At 49.5% G+C, this 21,406-nt stretch overlaps 1 protein-coding gene across 1 annotated transcript in view; it reads right to left on the bottom strand.

Annotated features, from left to right (window-relative positions):
• The window catches only part of VAV1 (vav guanine nucleotide exchange factor 1), a 1,439,562-nt gene that overhangs the window by 109,568 nt on the left and 1,308,588 nt on the right, over positions 1–21,406 (bottom strand). The window contains exon 24 of the mRNA XM_069604429.1: positions 8,893–8,980. Within this exon, the coding sequence (XP_069460530.1) occupies positions 8,893–8,980 (88 nt within the window). The remainder of the gene's footprint in view (positions 1–8,892; positions 8,981–21,406) is intronic.

Genomic DNA, 21,406 nt, shown 5'->3' with positions numbered 1-21,406 from the left:
TTAACTGGAACATTCTGCGGCTGGTTTCTTCCCTGGCAGTGCAACGACCTTCATCTTTCCTCCAAGTCGAGATCTTCTCTTCCCCTGGACGACAACGCGACTTGCACCCACTGCCAGGAACAACTGCCACCACTGGTGGATCCTTCCCACTTAAGGTTCTGTGTCCCGCCTGGCTTCCCTTGCTACCGACTGTACGGGGTAGATTTAGCCCCCGGCTTTTGAACCTGGGTTAGCCTGGGACACCCTGGCTAAACTTTCCTAAGCCTCTCTAAACTCTTTTTGAACTCTCTGCAAGACTTTCTAAGCCTAGTGTAACTGTGTGATCTTGGGTGCATTTGTGCTCTGCTCTCTCTAAGAGTGGGCCCAGCCTTTGGACTTTGGCTCACCAGTGACTTTTGCTCTTCTGCCTTGCTAACAGTGTTCTTGAATCTTAGAGTGGTGTATCTTCACATATTCTGTCCTTTTCCCTCCATTTTTCACAAACTTATTGGAGTGCCATCAAGTTAAGTGCTCACCTCTGTATGAAAATAAGTGGTATTTTACTAAGACTTATCTGATAAGGAAAAAGGGGTGTATATATTACAATAGTAACTGTGTTTATAATATTTTACAACAAGAGTGCTGGAGTGTTTCAAACAGTGTGTTTTTAAATACATAATTATATACTTTGATACCAAAGCTCTGGTCAGTGTTTGCTTGTATTGGTGTGTCTGAGTGCCTATTGTGTGTACTTTGCATACTGCCTAACTCTTCTTGAGGGAAGTCTGACTGCTCAGCCACAGCTACCAGGTAAATCTGGGTGGCACAGACTGCTACCAAGTGGGTTTACTGCTAACACCTGTAGTCCTAAATCTTTTGCAGTGTTCCCTAAGGGAACTGCACAGGTTTCTGCCTAACACTGGTGTACAGCGGTGGGATTTGTATTGAGTATGCACTTTAGAGTGCTTTAGGATACCTTAGTACAACTAACCACAAAGCTTAGCACTGAAAAAAGTAATCTTTCTAACATGTCAACTATGGAAAATTATAGTCAAGAGTCCCTTGCTACAAAAACTGCTGATTGTTTAAGAGTTCTATGTAAGCATAAGAATCTCCTGACTAAAGGCAAGAAAATGGAATTAATAGAAAGGTTGCTAGCTAACCAAAGTCTGGATGATGGTTCAGAGGAACCTACCATGCCAGAAAATGTAGATAACAGTATAGAGATTGATGTTGATCACAATGTTGACAATCTTGAGGAAGAGTCAGAAGAGGAGGGTGAGGCTGCTGTGACTGTCCCCCCTTGGCCTCTGTCTGCTCTACCTGCTGTACCTACTGGGCATTTGCCAAGTCCCCCACTTAGTCCTCAATATCTTGAATTAGAGAAAATGAAACTTGAACTAGAGTTCAAGAGACTGAATACTCAGGCTGAACAGAGACATCAGGAACTGAATCAAGAACTAAGGCTAAGGGAAATGGAGCTCAAGCATGAGCTAGAAATGAAGAAATTATCTGTTGAAAATGCTTCTCTCTCTGGCTCCTCTAGAAGTTCCAGTCCTAAAAGACCCCGGATGCCTAAAGAATTGTTTGGTATGTATGAGCCTAAGTTGGACGTGTTGGATTGGTTGTCTCTGTTTGAATATAATCATGGGCTCCAGAACATCACAGGAAATGACTTACTCACCTGGTTGTTCTCTAGGCTTCCCCCTGTTGCAACTGATGTGGTAATGGAGTTGGGGGAGGAGGATAGGAAAGAGTATGAATATGTGAAACTAGCTCTGATAGCTAGATTTGGGAAGACCCCTTCCCAGTATCTTAAGAGGTTTAGGACCCTCAAAAAGAATGATGATACCCCTTGGGCTACCTGGGTGAGTGAATGTTTGAAAAACTTAGAGGGATGGATTAAGGGTTACTAGGTGAACACTTATGAAGGTATGAAAAATCTTTTTATGTTGGAGCCAATTTATGATGCCTGCTCTCCTGAGCTCAGACAGCACTTGGCTGATTCAAAGGAGTTAGATTCCCGAAAACTAGCTAAGGCTGCTGACCTGTGGGTTGCCAACAGGGCCACTCACAAGGATTCTGGGGTAACTCAGAAAAAGGATGAGGGGAAACAGCCTGAAAAGGACTCCAAAGAGAATTCTAATACTGCAAATTACAAAGAGGGCCCCAAACAAAACCAGAAGGGTAAGCCACCAGGGAAACCACAGCAGAATAGTGTCTCCTCTGGTGCCAAACCAGAGGGAGGTCAGAATAAGCCCCCATTCCAGAAGGCATTTGGTAAATGCTTTGTTTGTGGCACTACTGACCATGTGAAAGGAGATCCCAGATGCAAAGGTAAACCTTCAGGGATCCAACTTGCCTCCTTAGCTTTCGCTCCAGAAGAGGAAGTCCCAATGGCAAGTGGAAACTTTCTACTGCTGGCTGATGAACCCATTGGTGTCTCAGCAAGTGTTTCTTTAGTCCCTCTGGGGTTGTGGGAACAACAGAACTTAGATGTGTATAATTCTATCCCAGATAATACTAAAGAGTATTATAAGGACAGTGTCCAGGCCAGGAGACTCCTGCCATTAGAGACACTGGGGCCAGCATAACTGTGGTGGATGAATCATTTTTCAAGGCAGAGGATGTTGCTAAGGCACCCAAATGCCTCACCAAGTTAGCTGGAGGGCCTGTGCAGATGTGTACCCAGTTACCAGTTCTTATCCAGTGTAATGATATGGCTTTAAAGATACCTGTCAGTGTACAATGTGAAGTACCAGGTAGGGTTCTGTTGGGTAATGACCTGAAAGCTCTTGGATTTGTGTCACATACCCCCAGACCACCTAGTAAAAGGTTACAAGAGCTCCAAAACCTGCAAGAGAGAAAACCCTGCGAGGGTTATCTCAGGAGATGATGACAGAGATCACTCCTTTACCACTGGAGCAACTCACTGCAGTAACTACCAGATCAGGAGCAAAGGGGCAACCCAAGACTCCTAGGAAAAAGTCAGCAGCAAGCACTCCAGTGCTTCTAACAGTTACACCTGTAACTCCACATCCAGCTGAGGCTGAGAGGGAGGTACAACCCTGTGTGGTTGAACTAGACTCTGAAGAAAAGATAGTGGGAGGCCAAGAACTTATTGGAGATCTAGACCCTGAGGATCATCCTGAGCTGCAGTCTTTACTGGCAGAAGGTGGGCCCAGCAGGGCAGCTTTCCGTAAGGGACAAAGAGAATGTCCAACTCTAGAGGGTCTCCGCCATCAGGCAGCTGCTCAGGCTGATGGGCAAGAGCCTGGGAAGTATAGGTTGCACTGGGAAGATGGCCTCTTCTACAGTGAACCAACTGAGTCTGAACCTGGAGACTACAAACGCCTTGTAGTACCTCAAGAAAACAGACAACAGTTCTTGCACTTAGCCCACGAGATTCCTTTGGCTGGTCACTTGAGTTTCAAGAAGACCAAGGAAAGGCTCTCACTCTACTTCTATTGGCCAAAAAAGGGGGCAGAAGTAGATAAGTTTTGCAAGAGCTGCCATACCTGCCAAACCTCTGGTAAGGTTGGCTCCAAGAATGTGGCACCTTTAGTGCCTCTCCCAGTTGTGGGAGTCCCATTTGAGAGGGTAGGGATTGACATTGTTGGACCCCTTGATCCCCCAACCTCCTCAGGCAACAGGTTTATACTTGTTGTAGTAGACCATGCTACTAGGTACCCTGAGGCAATTCCTATGAGGACTGTTACAGCTCCGGCTGTGGCTAAGGCCCTCCTTGGTATTTTTACCAGGGTTGGCTTTCCTAAGGAAGTAATATGCGACAGGGGGTCAAACTTTATGTCCCACTACATGAAAGCCATGTGGAAAACCTGTGGCGTTACAAGTTCTCAACTGCATACCACCCCCAGACCAATGGGTTGGTAGAAAGGTTTAACAGAACCATGAAGAGCATGATAGGTGCTTTAGAGGAACCTCTGAAAATAAAGTGGGACCTTCTACTGCCATGCCTTCTCTTTGCTTATACAGAAGTCCCTCAGGAGGGAGTAGGTTATTCTCCCTTTGACTTCTCTATGGCCATCCAGTCAGAGGTCCGTTGGCCCTGATTAAGGGGGGATTGGAAGGCGCTCCTCCCCTCAAGCTAGTCAGAGTGACTGACTATGTGATAGGTCTCCGAAGGAGAATGTCACACATGATGGCAGAAGCTAGTGATAACCTGAAAGCTGGACAAGCTTTGGTCAAGCATTGGCATGATCAAAAGTCTAACATGGTTGAGTTCACTCAAGACCAGCTAGTTCTCGTTATGCTCTCAACAAGGCAGAGGGCCTTGCAAGACAAATGGATGGGACCCTTCAAAGTTGTGGGAAAACCTGGAGAGGTCAACTATCTGGTGGATCTGGGCAGACCCAGTGAAGCTCCTAGAGTCTTCCACACCAACCGACTGAAAGCGTACGTCTCCAGACCTGAAGTAGGAGCCTTGCTTGTAGCTTCAGCAGCAGAGGAAGAAGAGAGTGAGTCTCTCCCTGATCTCCTCAGAGGTGTACCTGTAGATGAGAAAATCGAAGGAGTCAATCTCTCTTCAGATCTGACACCTGAGCAACAAGAGGAGTGCAAATCTATGTTAAATCAGTTTGCCTCCCTGTTCTCACTCTCACCAGGCTTGACCCCCTGTGGACAGCACGAGATACCCACTGGTGACTGTCTGCCAGTCAAAAGCAGAGGATACAGAATGTCAGAAAATGTGAGAACCCACATCAAGGGGGAGGTCAAGAAGATGCTTGATCTCGGAGTAATAGAACCCTCTACTAGTCCATGGTCTAGCCCAGTTGTGTTAGTACCAAAGGCAGGATCCAAAGACTTGAGATTCTGTGTGGACTATAGAGCTCTTAATGCAGTCACAAAGACTGATGCCCACCCTTTACCAAGGACAGATGAGTTGGTGGATAAACTTGGTGCAGCCAAGTGCCTCAGCACCTTTGACCTTACATCAGGCTATTGGCACATAGCCTTGACAGACCATGCCAAGGAGAAAACTGCATTTTCCACCCCAGTTGGCTTGTACCAGTTTAAGGTCATGCCTTTTGGATTAAAAAATGCACCTGCTACATTCCAAAGGATGGTGAACCAAGTTCTAGCTGGGATGGAGGACTTCTGCATGGCATACTTGGATGACATTTTAGTCTTCAGCCACTCCTGGGAGGACAATGTGAACCACCTAGGACATGTTTTGCAGGCTCTTGGACAGGCCAATTTGACTACCAAGGCAGGTAAATGCCAGATAGGTCAAAGTAAAGTGGTCTACCTTGGGCATGACGTAGGAGGTGGCGAAATAAGGCCTTTGCTCAGCAAAATTGAAGCTGTGCAAAATTGGACAACAGCTACTACTCAAACCCAGGTGAGAGCCTTCCTAGGTCTCACCTCACTGGGTATTACAGGAATTTCATTGAGAACTATGGGACCATAGCTTCTCCACTGAATGTAATCTCTCCAAAATTCCCTAAAAAGATCAAATGGAATGAGGAGTGCAATCAGGCCTTTGAAAAACTGAAGAAAGCTCTTTGCCAAGCTCCAGTTCTGAGAGCTCCTGACTACCACCAAACTTTCATCGTACAAACTGATGCTTCCAATGTAGGTATAGGTGCAGTTCTAAGCCAGCTGGATGAGAAGGGTAGGGAGCACCCCATTTGCTTCATCAGCCGTAAGCTGAAGGATCCTGAGACAAGGTGGGCAACAATCGAAAGAGAATGCTTTGCTATTGTGTGGGCATTGAAGAAGTTTAGGCCATACTTGTATGGTTCTACTTTTGTCATTCAGACTGACCACCAACCCTTGAGATGGTTAATGCAAATGAAGGGAGAAAATCCAAAACTATTGAGATGGTCAATCTGCCTGCAAGGGTTTGATTTCACCATTGAGCACAGGTCAGGGTGTCACCATCAAAATGCTGATGGACTCTCTAGAATGTATGTCATCGACTAGAGATATGAGATTCATCCAGGAGTGGATTAAATCCTCCTGTCCCTTAGTCTGGGGGGGGGGAGTGTTAGGGAGAATACTCTCTTTAGGCTGAATTTCCTAACCTAGTGAGTCCCCCAGCAGCTTTGCTGGATTTTTGGGGTTTATTTTTTTCTCCTGCCAAGAGTGAGACTCTTTTACCCTCACTCTTAGGCATGATTTGAGTGTGTTTCTTTGAATCTAGATGTGTTTAATGGGCTATGGGGTATTTTACCCCATAGGGCTTCATATGTTTTTGTGATGTGGGACGACTTGCGGCTACAAGTCCGCAACATACTCTCTGCCAACAGGAGCCAGGCAATGGCAACAGGCAGAGGAGCTAGCTCCCCCATCAAGCTGGCCCGATGGGAGGACATCTGTGCTAGCCTGATTAGTATGGAGGGCATAAAAGGTGTCGGGGACATGGAGTGTGGCGCCACAACATCGGCGGATGGAGGTGAGTGTCCTAAGAAAAAAACTGTATTGCAGAGTTTGATGAAAGTCCACCAATATGTCTGTCCAAAGAGGCAAGCCATGGCCCAACACACTCACATTCCCAGCATAGTTGTCGTACGCAGCGCAGACACATGCAGATGCCTGCAGCAAGGTAATGCCGTATCTGACACATACCACACAAAGATGTAAATGCCATAAGTCACACTGCATGCAGGTCCCAACAAATATGCATGTCACATACCATACGTCTTCCCCAACATGAGTGACCCCGATGTATGCCTGCATCACCCACCCATGTATCAAACAACGTGATCATCCAAACTCAAATGCCTTTTACCCTCGATAGTGTAGATGATCAAACCATCACACATGCCGTCCCTCTCTTCGACCCCCACAGGCTCAGACCATGACAGCGATGCCCAGGACTCACCCCCACAGCAAACCACACCCCGGAAGAGGACCCGGGATGAGGCCAACCGGCCGTCCACCTCGAAGGGCCAACCCAAGGGCCACCATGCACCACAATTGAAACCACCACCGGTGCTGCCAAGGGCTGTTGAGGCGGAAGCGCCTACACCTGTAGCACAGCTACAGGAAACAGCCGAGGCTCCACACTCGGCAGAGTCCAGTTTGACTGGGGAGGTGGCAGCCACAGCACCCCAGGCTGAGGAGGAGGCACATGAAGAGGTATGGGTGCCCGTGGAGGACGATTCCTCCGAACTGCACCGCACACCCAGTCTACTGCCATCCCCCTAAATCACATCTCTTGAGTCCGGCCTCTCTGGTGCTCTGTGCCTCTGTCTCCTCCATATAGAGGGCCAAAGTACACATACGCCCATCCAGGCTTTACACTCAGCTTTCACTCATTTGGCTAAAGTATCCATGCAGACCATGTGCAATCACACTTAAGGTGAAAAGGCTTAGGCCAGTTGTTACTATTAATACATTATGTGTGTAGGCAAATGTGTTATTATGTCATGATGTTGCGACCTACCACGGATGAATCCCGAGACAGGGTGTGCTACGAATAAGATCTGAAGATGGTAGTTAAGATTGTCGATGACTTATGAAAAGGGAAGAAATGGAGAAAGATGGAACTTCATTGTGTATGTTTTGACCAATCACGTAGTGGATTGTAATACATTATCTGGGACTGTTTTAACTGTTGCATAATTGTATATAATGTATCAATTTATGTGGTTTGTTGGGAATTGGGTTAGTTTGACTCTGCAGCATCATCTAACTGCTTCCCAGACGATTGTACAATAGACTTGCTTTACGCACAAAAGGTGCACTCGTTCCTCATGTGGTGACTCCGCTTTCAGCTAAGGTAATTAGGGGTCCACCCCCACAGTATCTTTTTCATCTCAGTGTTTTCTAAATTAATGGGCTGGCAAAAACACATGGGGATATTAGGGCAGTGGGTACATGGAGGATTTTGGGACGGTGTGGTGAGAGTAAGAGTGTTATGGGGATACCATTTTCTCTCCAGGTCGTCCCTAATCCCATAGGGGAAAGCCATTCCCATGCAAACCTCCCGTTAATCACCACCCCCAGGGGGACTATTGGGTATCTGTCTCACCATCCTGGCCTCATGGGAAGGGGCTCTCCCTAGGGAAGAAGGGACGCCATCTGAAGATTCAGCACAGCATACATCAGGAGCCACGAAGCAGCAAGTGCTTCCTGGCTCCAGCATGTGTGCAGTGGAGCCAGAGTGCTTTCATATTGATGGCTCTCATCCTTCGATAAATGAGGAGGTGCAAGAGCGTCCCCTCATGCATTGAAGCCTGCAGTACCCCAGTCTGCATCCCCAATAAACCATGTGAGGAACCATCGTGTGAAGGCAGGATGAGAGCATTACTAAGGTAGGTTGAAGGTGTTTGCACCAAGAAGTCTGGACCAAAGCTAAGGGGGGACTTGGAGAAAAGCAGAAGCGGGTGTTAGGGGAAGGCAGAGCATGGCACTTGGAGGCAGAATGGTGAGGGTTTTGGGAAAGTTGACAATATGATATTTGGGTTAATGGAGTGAGGGGCTGCGGCATTGAGGTGGTTGGTTTGTGTGAGGGAGGGTGTCGGTGAAAACAGAGGGTCTTTGACAAGAAATGGTTGGATCTAGGAAAGCCAGAGTGAGGGTTTGGTGAAGGCTGGGTTAGGGTGGGGGGGGGAAATAGAGAGAGGAACTTGAGGTATGACAGGGTGAAGGCATTGGTGAAGGCCGTGAGACTGAGATATTTGTGCCAGACAATGTGAGGGACTTGGTAAAGATGCATTGAGGGTCATGAAGATGGCAATGTGTGGAGCCTACCAAAGGAATGGTGGGATAATCGTGTAGGCCATGTGACCTGCCGGTGAAGTTATGGCAAAGTCTTGGTAGAGACGGAGCACATCTCTTGCTCACGATGCAGCGTGAGTGTCTGATTATCCCTTGCTGAGATGAGATCACTTATTCACCCATTGCTTAGCACATGCTCTACACCCGAGTAGAAGCGGCTCTTACGATCAGGCTGCGGAAGGCCTTCTTGTCAGTGATCCGGTACAGGCCATCCATCGTTGTCACCTTGATGTGTTTGATTTCAGCATGGAACCTGAAAGAAGAAGATGGCTGTTAGCTCTGGGTTTCTGCTGTAACAGTCCACTATATGCCACCCTGCGCCTTCCTCTCAGCATCTTTCAGGACTGAGCCAACATGAACCTATTGTTTAGATCACCAGTATCTGAACGACCCCCTCTTCTGTGCCTAGCCAATGGAAGAATGCCCAAGGTTTGCCACCCTGGGGAAGCAATGAGGATGCAGATGGAGTCTAAGCTTTTCCCATTACTCCCCAGCCCCTGCTCCATCCCTATGAAGCTTGGATGGATGATCCGGGCAATGATGGGTTATTTCCCCTCTCCTGACACCTCTGGCTTGACTCCCATGTTACGGCATGTGACCACATTCTGAAATTGGCATTATCTGCTAACTTGAATCACAATGCTATTCTCTCTATCATCAATACACTCCTTGCTTTCAGTGCCCTGGCCCAAGCCCAAGTCCTCTCAAAGATTGGGCAATATAGTTGGCCATGGTTGGCATGCCTGAAATTACCAATGCTCCCCTGAAGAAAATGCCAGGCTGTGAGCAAGGACCCTCTCCTCTCTGTGCTGAAGCTGCAGCATCCTCTCCCTCATCCACACACATCCAGTTCATCAGCGCCAGGGGACTACTCCTGTGGTGATAGTGCGCGGTACAAATATCCTTTAACATTAAAATCATCAACCCAACCTTGTAGGGTGTCTCATCCAGCAACCCCAGTAACCTGGCCGACAATGGAGGGGCTTCACACAGCAACCCCAGTAACCTGGCCGATAATGGGGGGCTTCACCCAGCCAACCCAGTAACCTGGCTGATAATGGGGGGGCTTCACCCAGCAGACCCAGTAACCTGGCCGATTTGTGGGGCACAGCACCCAGCGATCCCAGTTACCTGGCTGATACATGGGTGCTGCACCTGGCAATCTCAGTCACCTGGCTGATACATGGAGCACTGCACCCGGTAATCCCAGTCACCTAGCTGATACATGGAGCACTGCACCCGGCGATCCCAGTCACCTGGCTGATACATGGAGCACTGCACTCACCAATCCCTGTCACCTGACTGATACATGGAGCACTGCACTCACCAATCCCTGTCACCTAACTGATACATGGAGCACTGCACCCGGCTATCCCAGTCACCTGGCTGATACATGGAGCACTGCACTCACCAACCCCTGTCACCTGACTGATACATGGAGCACTGCACCCGGCTATCCCAGTCACCTGGCTGATACATGGAGCACTGCACTCACCAATCCCTGTCACCTGACTGATACATGGAGCACTGCACTCACCAATCCCTGTCACCTGGCTGATTCATGGAGCACTGCACCCGGCAATCCCAGTCACATGGCTGATACATGGAGCACTGCACCCGGCGATCCCAGTCACCTGGTGGCTGATACATGGAACACTGCACTCACCAATACCTGCACTCACCAATCCCTGTCACCTCACTGATACATAGAGCACTGCACCCGGCAATCCCAGTCACATGGCTGATACATGGAGCACTGCACCCGGCGATCCCAGTCACCTGGCTGATACATGGAGCACTGCACTCACCAATCCCTGTCACCTGACTAATACATGGAGCACTGCACCCGGCAATCCCAGTCACCTGGCTGATACATGGAGCACTGCACCCGGCAATCCCAGTCACCTGGCTGATACATGGAGCACTGCACTCACCAATCCCTGTCACCTGACTGATACATGGAGCACTGCACCCGGCGATCCCAGTCACCTGGCTGATACATGGGGCACTGCACTTTGCAATACCAGTCACCTGTCTGATACATGGAGCACTGCACCCGGCAATCCCAGTCACCTAGCTGATACATGGAGCACTGCACCCGGCAATCCCAGTCACCTGGCTGATACATGGAGCACTGCACCCGGCAATCCCAGTCACCTAGCTGATACATGGGGCACGGCACTCACCAATCCCTGTCACCTGACTGATACATGGAGCACTGCACCCGGCGATCCCAGTCACCTGGCTGATACATGGGGCACTGCACTTTGCAATACCAGTCACCTGTCTGATTCATGGAGCACTGCACCCGGCAATCCCAGTCACCTGGCTGATACATGGAGCACTGCACCCGGCAATCCCAGTCACCTGGCTGATACATGGGGCACTGCACTCACCAATCCCTGTCACCTGACTGATACATAGAGCACTGCACCCGGCAATCCCAGTCACCTGGCTGATACATGGAGCACTGCACCCGGCAATCCCAGTCACCTGGCTGATACATGGGGCACTGCACTCACCAATCCCTGTCACCTGACTGATACATAGAGCACTGCACCCGGCAATCCCAGTCACCTGGCTGATACATGGAGCACTGCACCCGGCAATCCCAGTCACCTGGCTGATACATGGGGCACTGCACTTTGCAATACCAGTCACCTGACTGATACATGGAGCACTGCACCAGGCAATCCCAGTCACCTGGCTGATACATGGAGCACTGCACCTGGCAATCCCAGTCACCTGGCTGATACATGGAGCACTGCACCCGGCAATCCCAGTCATCTGGCTGATACATGGGGCACTGCACTTTGCAATACCAGTCACCTGGTTGATACATGGGCGCTGCACCTGGCAATCTCAGTCACCTGGCTGATACATGGAGCACTGCACCCGGCAATCCCAGTCACCTGGCTGATACATGGGGCACTGCACTCACCAATCCCTGTCGCCTGAATGCGATGCCCTTATGTTTGGGAGAATTCTCTCTTTAGGCTGAATTTCCTAACCTAGTGAGTCCCCCAGCAGCTTTGCTGGATTTCTGGAGTTTGTTTTTCTCCTGCCAAGAGTGAGACTCTTTTTCTCCCATTCTTGGACATGATTATGGTGTTCCTTTGACTGTTAATGTGTTTTATGGGCTATGGGGTCCTTTACTCCATAGGGTCTCATGTGTTTTTCCTATGTGTGTTACACAGCACCCTCCGTGCAGTGACACAGGGGTGTCATAGTGACACCCCACCATAGACTCCATTCCCTGGGACTGACTACTGTCTCCCAGGGCATGTAAAGTCACCATTGGCTTTACTAGTCCCAAATTATTAACAGAAACCGGTACAAACCATCATATTGTGGACGTACTGGTTGGGGCAATTTGATTGCCCCGGGGTCTGTTAGTCGAGGGGGCACGTCTGTCCCCCCTGATCGAGTTTTGGCTGGTGGCACTGGATACTACTTTTTATATTTGACCGCGAATATATCCCTATGGGATTTTCCCATTGTTCGAGGCTACCAACTTTAATTATTTAATAGCCTCGAACATACCGCCGGTTTATTTATTTAATATTAATTCGTTCCACTTTTTGGGGGGCTTCTCCACAGAAGCCTCCAAAAGTGGTGCCACTCTGTCTGGGTACCACAGTCTGTCTGGTGTGGGAGGGGTTTAGGCACCCTGGACTGAGTTACCTTGGTAACACAAGTCGCACTCTTGTGTGATTGGCCCAAGTGGTGAGCCGGCCGGCTCACCACTTAGCATGTTTGATTGACAGCTAGGCTGAGTGAATGGGGGTGTGCTGCATAAAAGCAGGGCTTTGGGGACTGGAACTTCAGAAGTCGCCACAGGACCTGAGAATCCGAGGAGGGAGAAGCTGAGCTGACCTACCACGATGACCCCACCGGTGGAGCCCTGCGGAACCGACTCACCACTTCCCGACGACAGAGAAGATCTCCCGGCTGGAGAGGCTTCTTCCCCTGACTGGTGGGCACAACCAGTTTACCTTCTTCTCTTCGCACCCCGACCGTCTTGTGGTCGAATTGCCCATGCCAAGCACCTCAGCAACCGGATAGCCACTTACCACTGGACCGCGAATAAAAGGACTGCTCCTTTTACCTGAGAACTCCGCGGCTGGTTTCTTCCCTGGCATGCAACAGACTCCTGTCTTCATCCCCGACGAGATACTCTCTTCCCCCGGATGAAGCACCGACTTGCATCCGCTGCCAGGAACAACTGCCCCCGCTGGAGTATTCTCACCACTTTAAGGTACCGTGTCTGCCAGGCCTCCCTTTCTAAAGATTGCTACAAGGTAATAATAACCCCTTAACCTTCTGGACTGGGCTGGCCGCCTTGACCCTCTAACTGGTCCCTTTATTTTGGTCCAATTCTTTTTGAACCTTTGCAAGACTCTTGTGCACTTCAACCGTGTGACCTTGGACACATTTCGTTCGGATCCTCTTAAAGTGGATACGGCCTACTGAACTCTAACTTCACGGTTTTATTTGCCTTCCTCTCTTGCTTTGATCTTACGAAAGTGTTGGGATCTGTCTCATATTATTCTCTGCTTTTCTCTCCCTTTTTAAACACATTATTAGAGTGCCATCTGTGTTAAGCGCTCACCACTGTCTGAAAATAAGTGGGGCTTTACTTAAGACTTGTCTAATATTCTTCTAAGGGAGTGTATATCTTTTAGTGACCGTGTTTTTGAATTGCTTACTATTAGTGCCTGTGTGTTTTTCTAGATGTAGTTTTAAATAAATAATAATATCTCTTTTACACCAAGCTCTGGTCAGTGTTTACTTGTCCTACTATGTTCTTCTGACCTATTTTGAATACTCTGAATACTGCCTAACTCTTCTTGAGGGAAGTCTGACTGCTCAGCCACAGCTACCAAGTGAATCTGTGTAGTACAGAGTGCTACCAAGTGGGTTTACTGCCAAACACCTGTAGTCCTAAATCTTTTGCAGTGGTCCCAGAGGGAACGGCATAGGTTTCTGCCTAACACCTTACACCTACCCCAGAGTAGGCATGAGCAATCAAGTAAGAGCATAAACAAAAATGCCTCATGGGCCATGGAATGAGGCATGCTTGATTATGATCTTACTTGATTGCTCATGCCTAGTCTGGGGTAGGAGTAAGGGCATTGCACGGTCACTACTGCCTGCTAGTCACAGGGATCAGCCCGCACATGGGCCATGGAATGAGGCATGCTTGCTTATGCTCTTACTTGATTACTCATGCCTACTCTGGGGTAGGGGTAAGGGCATTACACGGTCACTACTGCCTGCTAATCACAGGGATCAGCCCGCACATGGGCCATGGAATGAGGCATGCTTGCTTATGCTCTTACTTGATTGCTCATGCCTACTCTGGGGTAGGATAAGGACATTACAAGGTCACTACTGCCTGCTAATCACAGGAATCAGCCCGCACATGGGCCATGGAATGATGCATGCTTGCTTATGCTCTTACTTGATTACTCATGCCTACTCTGGGGTAGGGGTAAGGGCATTACAAGGTCACTACTGCCTGCTAGTCACAGGGATCAGCCCGCACATGGGCCATGGAATGATGCATGCTTGCTTATGCTCTTACTTGATTGCTCATGCCTAGTCTGGGGTAGGAGTAAGGGCATTGCACGGTCACTACTGCCTGCTAGTCACAGGGATCAGCCCGCACATGGGCCATGGAATGAGGCATGCTTGCTTATGCTCTTACTTGATTGCTCATGCCTACTCTGGGGTAGGATAAGGACATTACAAGGTCACTACTGCCTGCTAATCATAGGGATCAGCCCTTATATGGGTCATGGAATGAGGAGTGCTTGCTTATGCTCTTACTTGATTGCTCATGCCTAGTCTGGGGTAGGAGTAAGGAAGGGCATCGCACGGTCACTACTGCCTGCTAATCACAGGGATCAGCCATTACATGGGACATGGAATGAGGAGTGCTTGCTTATGCTCTTACTTGATTGCTCATGCCTACTCTGGGGTAGAGGTAAGGGCATCACAAGGTCACTATTGCCTGCTAATCACAGGGATCAGCGCGCACATGGGCCATGGAATGAGGCATGCTTGATTATGCTCTTACTTGATTGCTCATGCCTAGTCTGGGGTAGGAGTAAGGGCATTGCACGGTCACTACTGCCTGCTAGTCACAGGGATCAGCCCGCACATGGGCAATGGAATGAGGCATGCTTGCTTATGCTCTTACTTGATTGCTCATGCCTATTCTGGGGTAGGTGTAAGGGCATCACAAGGTCACTACTGCCTGCTAATCACAGGGATCAGCCCACACATGGGTCATGGAATGAGGCATGCTTGCTTATGCTCTTACTTGATTGCTCATGCCTAGTCTGGGGTAGGAGTAAGGGCATCGCACAGTCACTACTGCCTGCTAGTCACAGGGATCAGGCCTTACATGGACCATGGAATGAGGCATGCTTGCTTATGCTCTTACTTGATTGCTCATGCCTACTCTGGGGTAGGATAAGGGCATCACAAGGTCACTATTGCCTGCTAATCACAGGGATCGGCGCGCACATGGGCCATGGAATGAGGCATGCTTGATTATGCTCTTACTTGATTGCTCATGCCTAGTCTGGGGTAGGAGTAAGGGCATCGCAAGGTCACTACTGCCTGCTAATCACAGGGATCAGCCCTTCCATGGGTCATGGAATGAGGCATGCTTGCTTATGCTCTTACTTGATTGCTCATGCCTACTCTGGGATAGGAGTAAGGGCATTGCAAGGTCACTACTGCCTGCTAATCACAGGGATCAGCCCCCACATGGACCATGGAATGAGGCATGCTTGCTTTTGCTCTTATTTGATTGCTCATGCCTACTCTGGGGTAGAGGTAAGGGCATCACAAGGTCAATATTGCCTGCTAATCACAGGGATCAGCGCGCACATGGGCCATGGAATGAGGCATGCTTGCTTATGCTCTTACGTGATTGCTCATGCCTACTATGGGGTAGGAGTAAGGGCATCGCAAGGTCACTACTGCCTGCTAATCACAGGGATCAGCCCTTACATGGGTCATGGAATGAGGCATGCTTGCTTATGCTCTTACTTGATTGCTCATGCCTACTCTGGGTAGGATAAGGGCATTACAAGGTCACTACTGCCTGCTAATTACAGGGATCAGCCCGCACATGGCCCATGGAATGAGGCATGCTTGCTTATGCTCTTACTTGATTGCACATGCCTACTCTGGGGTAGGAATAAGGGCATCGCACAGTCACTACTGCCTGCTAATAACAGGGATCAGCCCTTACATGGGTCATGGAATGAGTCATGCTTGCTTATGCTCTTACTTGATTGCTCATGCCTACTCTGGGGTAGAGGTAAGGACATCACAAGGTCACTATTGCCTGCTAATCACAGGGATCAGTGCGCACATGGGCCATGGAATGAGGCATGCTTGCTTATGCTCTTACTTGATTGCTTCTGTCTACTCTGGGGTAGGTGTAAGGGCATCACAAGCTCACTATTGCCTGCTAATCACAGGGATCAGCCCGCACATGGGCCATGGGATGAGGCATGCTTGCTTATGCTCTTACTTGATTGCTCATGCCTAGTCTGGGGTAGGTGTAAGGGCATCACATGGTCACTACTGCCTGCTAATCACAGGGATCAGCCCGCACATGGGCCATGGAATGAGGCATGCTTGCTTATGCTCTTACTTGATTGCTCATGCCTACTCTGGGGTAGGATAAGGGCATTACAAGGTCACTACTGTCTGCTAATCACAGGGATCAGCCCACACATGGGCCATGGAATGAGGTATGCTTGCTTATGCTCTTACTTGATTGCTCATGCCCAGTCTGGGGTAGGAGTAAGGGCATTGCACGGTCACTACTGCCTGATAATCACAGGGATCAGCGTGCACATGGGCCATGGAATGAGGCATGCTTGCTTATGCTCTTACTTGATTGCTCATGCCTACTCTAGGGTAGGTGTAAGGGCATCACACGGTCACTACTGCCTGCTAATCACAGGGATCAGCCCGCACATGGGCCATGGAATGAGGCATGCTTGCTTATGCTCTTACTTGATTGCTCATGCCTCGTCTGGGGTAGGAGTAAGGGCATCGCACGGTCACTACTGCCTGCTAATCACAGGGATCAGCCCTTACATGGGTCATGGAATGAGGCATGCTTGCTTATGCTCTTACTTGATTGCTCATGCCTAGTCTGGGGTAGGAGTAAGGGCATCACAGGGTCACTACTGCCTGCTAATCACAGGGATCAGCCCTTCCATGGGTCATGGAATGAGGCATGCTTGCTTATGCTCTTACTTGATTGCTCATGCCTACTCTGGGATATGAGTAAGGGCATTGCAAGGTCACTACTGCCTGCTAATCACAGGGATCAGCCCCCACATGGGCCATGGAATGAGGCATGCTTGCTTATGCTCTTACTTGATTGCTCATGCCTAGTCTGGGGTAGGAGTAAGGGCATTGCACGGTCACTATTGCCTGCTAATCACAGGGATCAGCGCGCACATGGGCCATGGAATGAGGCATGCTTGATTATGCTCTTATGTGATTGCTCATGCCTACTCTGGGATAGGAGTAAGGGCATTGCAAGGTCACTACTGCCTGCTAATCACAGGGATCAGCCCCCACATGGGCCATGGAATGAGGCATGCTTGCTTATGCTCTTACTTGATTGCTCATGCCTACTCTGGGGTAGGGGTAAGGGCATTACAAGGTCACTACTGCCTGCTAATCACAGGGATCAGCCCGCACATGGGTCATGGAATGAGGCATGCTTGCTTATGCTCTTACTTGATTGCTCATGCCTAGTCTGGGGTAGGAGTAAGGGCATCACAGGGTCTCTACTGCCTGCTAATCACAGGGATCAGCCCTTCCATGGGTCATGGAATAAGGCATGCTTGCTTATGCTCTTACTTGATTGCTCATGCCTACTCTGGGATATGAGTAAGGGGATTGCAAGGTCACTACTGCCTGCTAATCACAGGGATCAGCCCCCACATGGGCCATGGAATGAGGCATGCTTGCTTATGCTCTTACTTGATTGCTCATGCCTAGTCTGGGGTAGGAGTAAGGGCATCGCATGGTCACTACTGCCTATTAGTCACAGGGATCAGCCCGCACATGGGCCATGGAATGAGGCATGCTTGCTTATGCTCTTACTTGATTGCTCATGCCTACTCTGGGGTAGGATAAGGGCATTACAAGGTCACTACTGTCTGCTAATCACAGGGATCAGCCCGCACATGGGCCATGGAATGAGGTATGCTTGCTTATGCTCTTACTTGATTGCTCATGCCCAGTCTGGGGTAGGAGTAAGGGCATTGCACGGTCACTGCTGCCTGATAATCACAGGGATCAGCGCGCACATGGGCCATGGAATGAGGCATGCTTGCTTATGCTCTTACTTGATTGCTCATGCCTACTCTGGGGTAGGATAAGGGCATTACAAGGTCACTACTGCCTGCTAATCACAGGGATCAGCCCGCACATGGCCCATGGAATGAGGCATGCTTTCTTATGCTCTTACTTGATTGCTCATGCCTACTCTGGGGTAGGAATAAGGGCATCGCACAGTCGCTACTGCCTGCTAATAACAGGGATCAGCCCTTACATGGGTCATGGAATGAGTCACGCTTGCTTATGCTCTTACTTGATTGCTCATGCCTACTCTGGGGTAGAGGTAAGGACATCACAAGGTCACTATTGCCTGCTAATCACAGGGATCAGCACGCATATGGGCCATGGAATGAGGCATGCTTGCTTATGCTCTTACTTGATTGCTTCTGTCTACTCTGGGGTAGGTGTAAGGGCATCACAAGCTCACTACTGTCTGCTAATCACAGGGATCAGCCCGCACATGGGCCATGGAATGAGGTATGCTTGCTTATGCTCTTACTTGATTGCTCATGCCCAGTCTGGGGTAGGAGTAAGGGCATTGCACGGTCACTGCTGCCTGATAATCACAGGGATCAGCGCGCGCATGGGACATGGAATGAGGCATGCTTGATTATGCTCTTACTTGATTGCTCGTGTCTAGTCTGGGGTAGGAGTAAGGGCATCGCAGGGTCACTACTGCCTGCTAATCACAGGGGTCAGCCATTACATGGGACATGGAATGAGGCATGCTTGCTTATGCTCTTACTTGATTGCTCATGCCTACTCTAGGGTAGGTGTAAGGGCATCACACGGTCACTACTGCCTGCTAATCACAGGGATCAGCCCGCACATGGGCCATGGAATGAGGCATGCTTGCTTATGCTCTTACTTGATTGCTCATGCCTCGTCTGGGGTAGGAGTAAGGGCATCGCACGGTCACTACTGCCTGCTAATCACAGGGATCAGCCCTTACATGGGTCATGGAATGAGGCATGCTTGCTTATGCTCTTACTTGATTGCTCATGCCTAGTCTGGGGTAGGAGTAAGGGCATCACAGGGTCACTACTGCCTGCTAATCACAGGGATCAGCCCTTCCATGGGTCATGGAATGAGGCATGCTTGCTTATGCTCTTACTTGATTGCTCATGCCTACTCTGGGATATGAGTAAGGGCATTGCAAGGTCACTACTGCCTGCTAATCACAGGGATCAGCCCCCACATGGGCCATGGAATGAGGCATGCTTGCTTATGCTCTTACTTGATTGCTCATGCCTAGTCTGGGGTAGGAGTAAGGGCATTGCACGGTCACTATTGCCTGCTAATCACAGGGATCAGCGCGCACATGGGCCATGGAATGAGGCATGCTTGATTATGCTCTTATGTGATTGCTCATGCCTACTCTGGGATAGGAGTAAGGGCATTGCAAGGTCACTACTGCCTGCTAATCACAGGGATCAGCCCCCACATGGGCCATGGAATGAGGCATGCTTGCTTATGCTCTTACTTGATTGCTCATGCCTACTCTGGGGTAGGGGTAAGGGCATTACAAGGTCACTACTGCCTGCTAATCACAGGGATCAGCCCGCACATGGGTCATGGAATGAGGCATGCTTGCTTATGCTCTTACTTGATTGCTCATGCCTAGTCTGGGGTAGGAGTAAGGGCATCACAGGGTCACTACTGCCTGCTAATCACAGGGATCAGCCCTTCCATGGGTCATGGAATAAGGCATGCTTGCTTATGCTCTTACTTGATTGCTCATGCCTACTCTGGGATATGAGTAAGGGGATTGCAAGGTCACTACTGCCTGCTAATCACAGGGATCAGCCCCCACATGGGCCATGGAATGAGGCATGCTTGCTTATGCTCTTACTTGATTGCTCATGCCTAGTCTGGGGTAGGAGTAAGGGCATCGCATGGTCACTACTGCCTATTAGTCACAGGGATCAGCCCGCACATGGGCCATGGAATGAGGCATGCTTGCTTATGCTCTTACTTGATTGCTCATGCCTACTCTGGGGTAGGATAAGGGCATTACAAGGTCACTACTGTCTGCTAATCACAGGGATCAGCCCGCACATGGGCCATGGAATGAGGTATGCTTGCTTATGCTCTTACTTGATTGCTCATGCCCAGTCTGGGGTAGGAGTAAGGGCATTGCACGGTCACTGCTGCCTGATAATCACAGGGATCAGCGCGCACATGGGCCATGGAATGAGGCATGCTTGCTTATGCTCTTACTTGATTGCTCATGCCTACTCTTGGGTAGGATAAGGGCATTACAAGGTCACTACTGCCTGCTAATCACAGGGATCAGCCCGCACATGGCCCATGGAATGAGGCATGCTTTCTTATGCTCTTACTTGATTGCTCATGCCTACTCTGGGGTAGGAATAAGGGCATCGCACAGTCGCTACTGCCTGCTAATAACAGGGATCAGCCCTTACATGGGTCATGGAATGAGTCACGCTTGCTTATGCTCTTACTTGATTGCTCATGCCTACTCTGGGGTAGAGGTAAGGACATCACAAGGTCACTATTGCCTGCTAATCACAGGGATCAGCACGCATATGGGCCATGGAATGAGGCATGCTTGCTTATGCTCTTACTTGATTGCTTCTGTCTACTCTGGGGTAGGTGTAAGGGCATCACAAGCTCACTACTGTCTGCTAATCACAGGGATCAGCCCGCACATGGGCCATGGAATGAGGTATGCTTGCTTATGCTCTTACTTGATTGCTCATGCCCAGTCTGGGGTAGGAGTAAGGGCATTGCACGGTCACTGCTGCCTGATAATCACAGGGATCAGCGCGCACGTGGGCCATGGAATGAGGCATGCTTGCTTATGCTCTTACTTGATTGCTCATGCCTACTCTAGGGTAGGTGTAAGGGCATCACACGGTCACTACTGCCTGCTAATCACAGGGATCAGCCCGCACATGGGCCATGGAATGAGGCATGCTTGCTTATGCTCTTACTTGATTGCTCATGCCTAGTCTGGGGTAGGAGTAAGGGCATCGCACGGTCACTACTGCCTGCTAATCACATGGATCAGCCCTTACATGGGTCATGGAATGAGGCATGCTTGCTTATGCTCTTACTTGATTGCTCATGCCTAGCCTGGGGTAGGAGTAAGGGCATCACATGGTCTCTACTGCCTGATAATCACACGGATCAGCCCTTACATGGGTCATGGAATGAGGCATGCTTGCTTATGCTATTACTTGATTGCTCATGCCTAGTCTGGGGTAGGAGTAAGGGCATCGCAGGGTCACTACTGCCTGCTAATCACAGGGATCAGCCCTTCCAT

Source organism: Ambystoma mexicanum, chromosome 3q (assembly GCF_040938575.1).
Source record: "Ambystoma mexicanum isolate Mex_15411 chromosome 3q, UKY_AmexF1_1, whole genome shotgun sequence".
Lineage (NCBI taxonomy): Eukaryota > Metazoa > Chordata > Amphibia > Caudata > Ambystomatidae > Ambystoma > Ambystoma mexicanum.
This window is presented reverse-complemented; position numbering and strand designations above follow the sequence as displayed.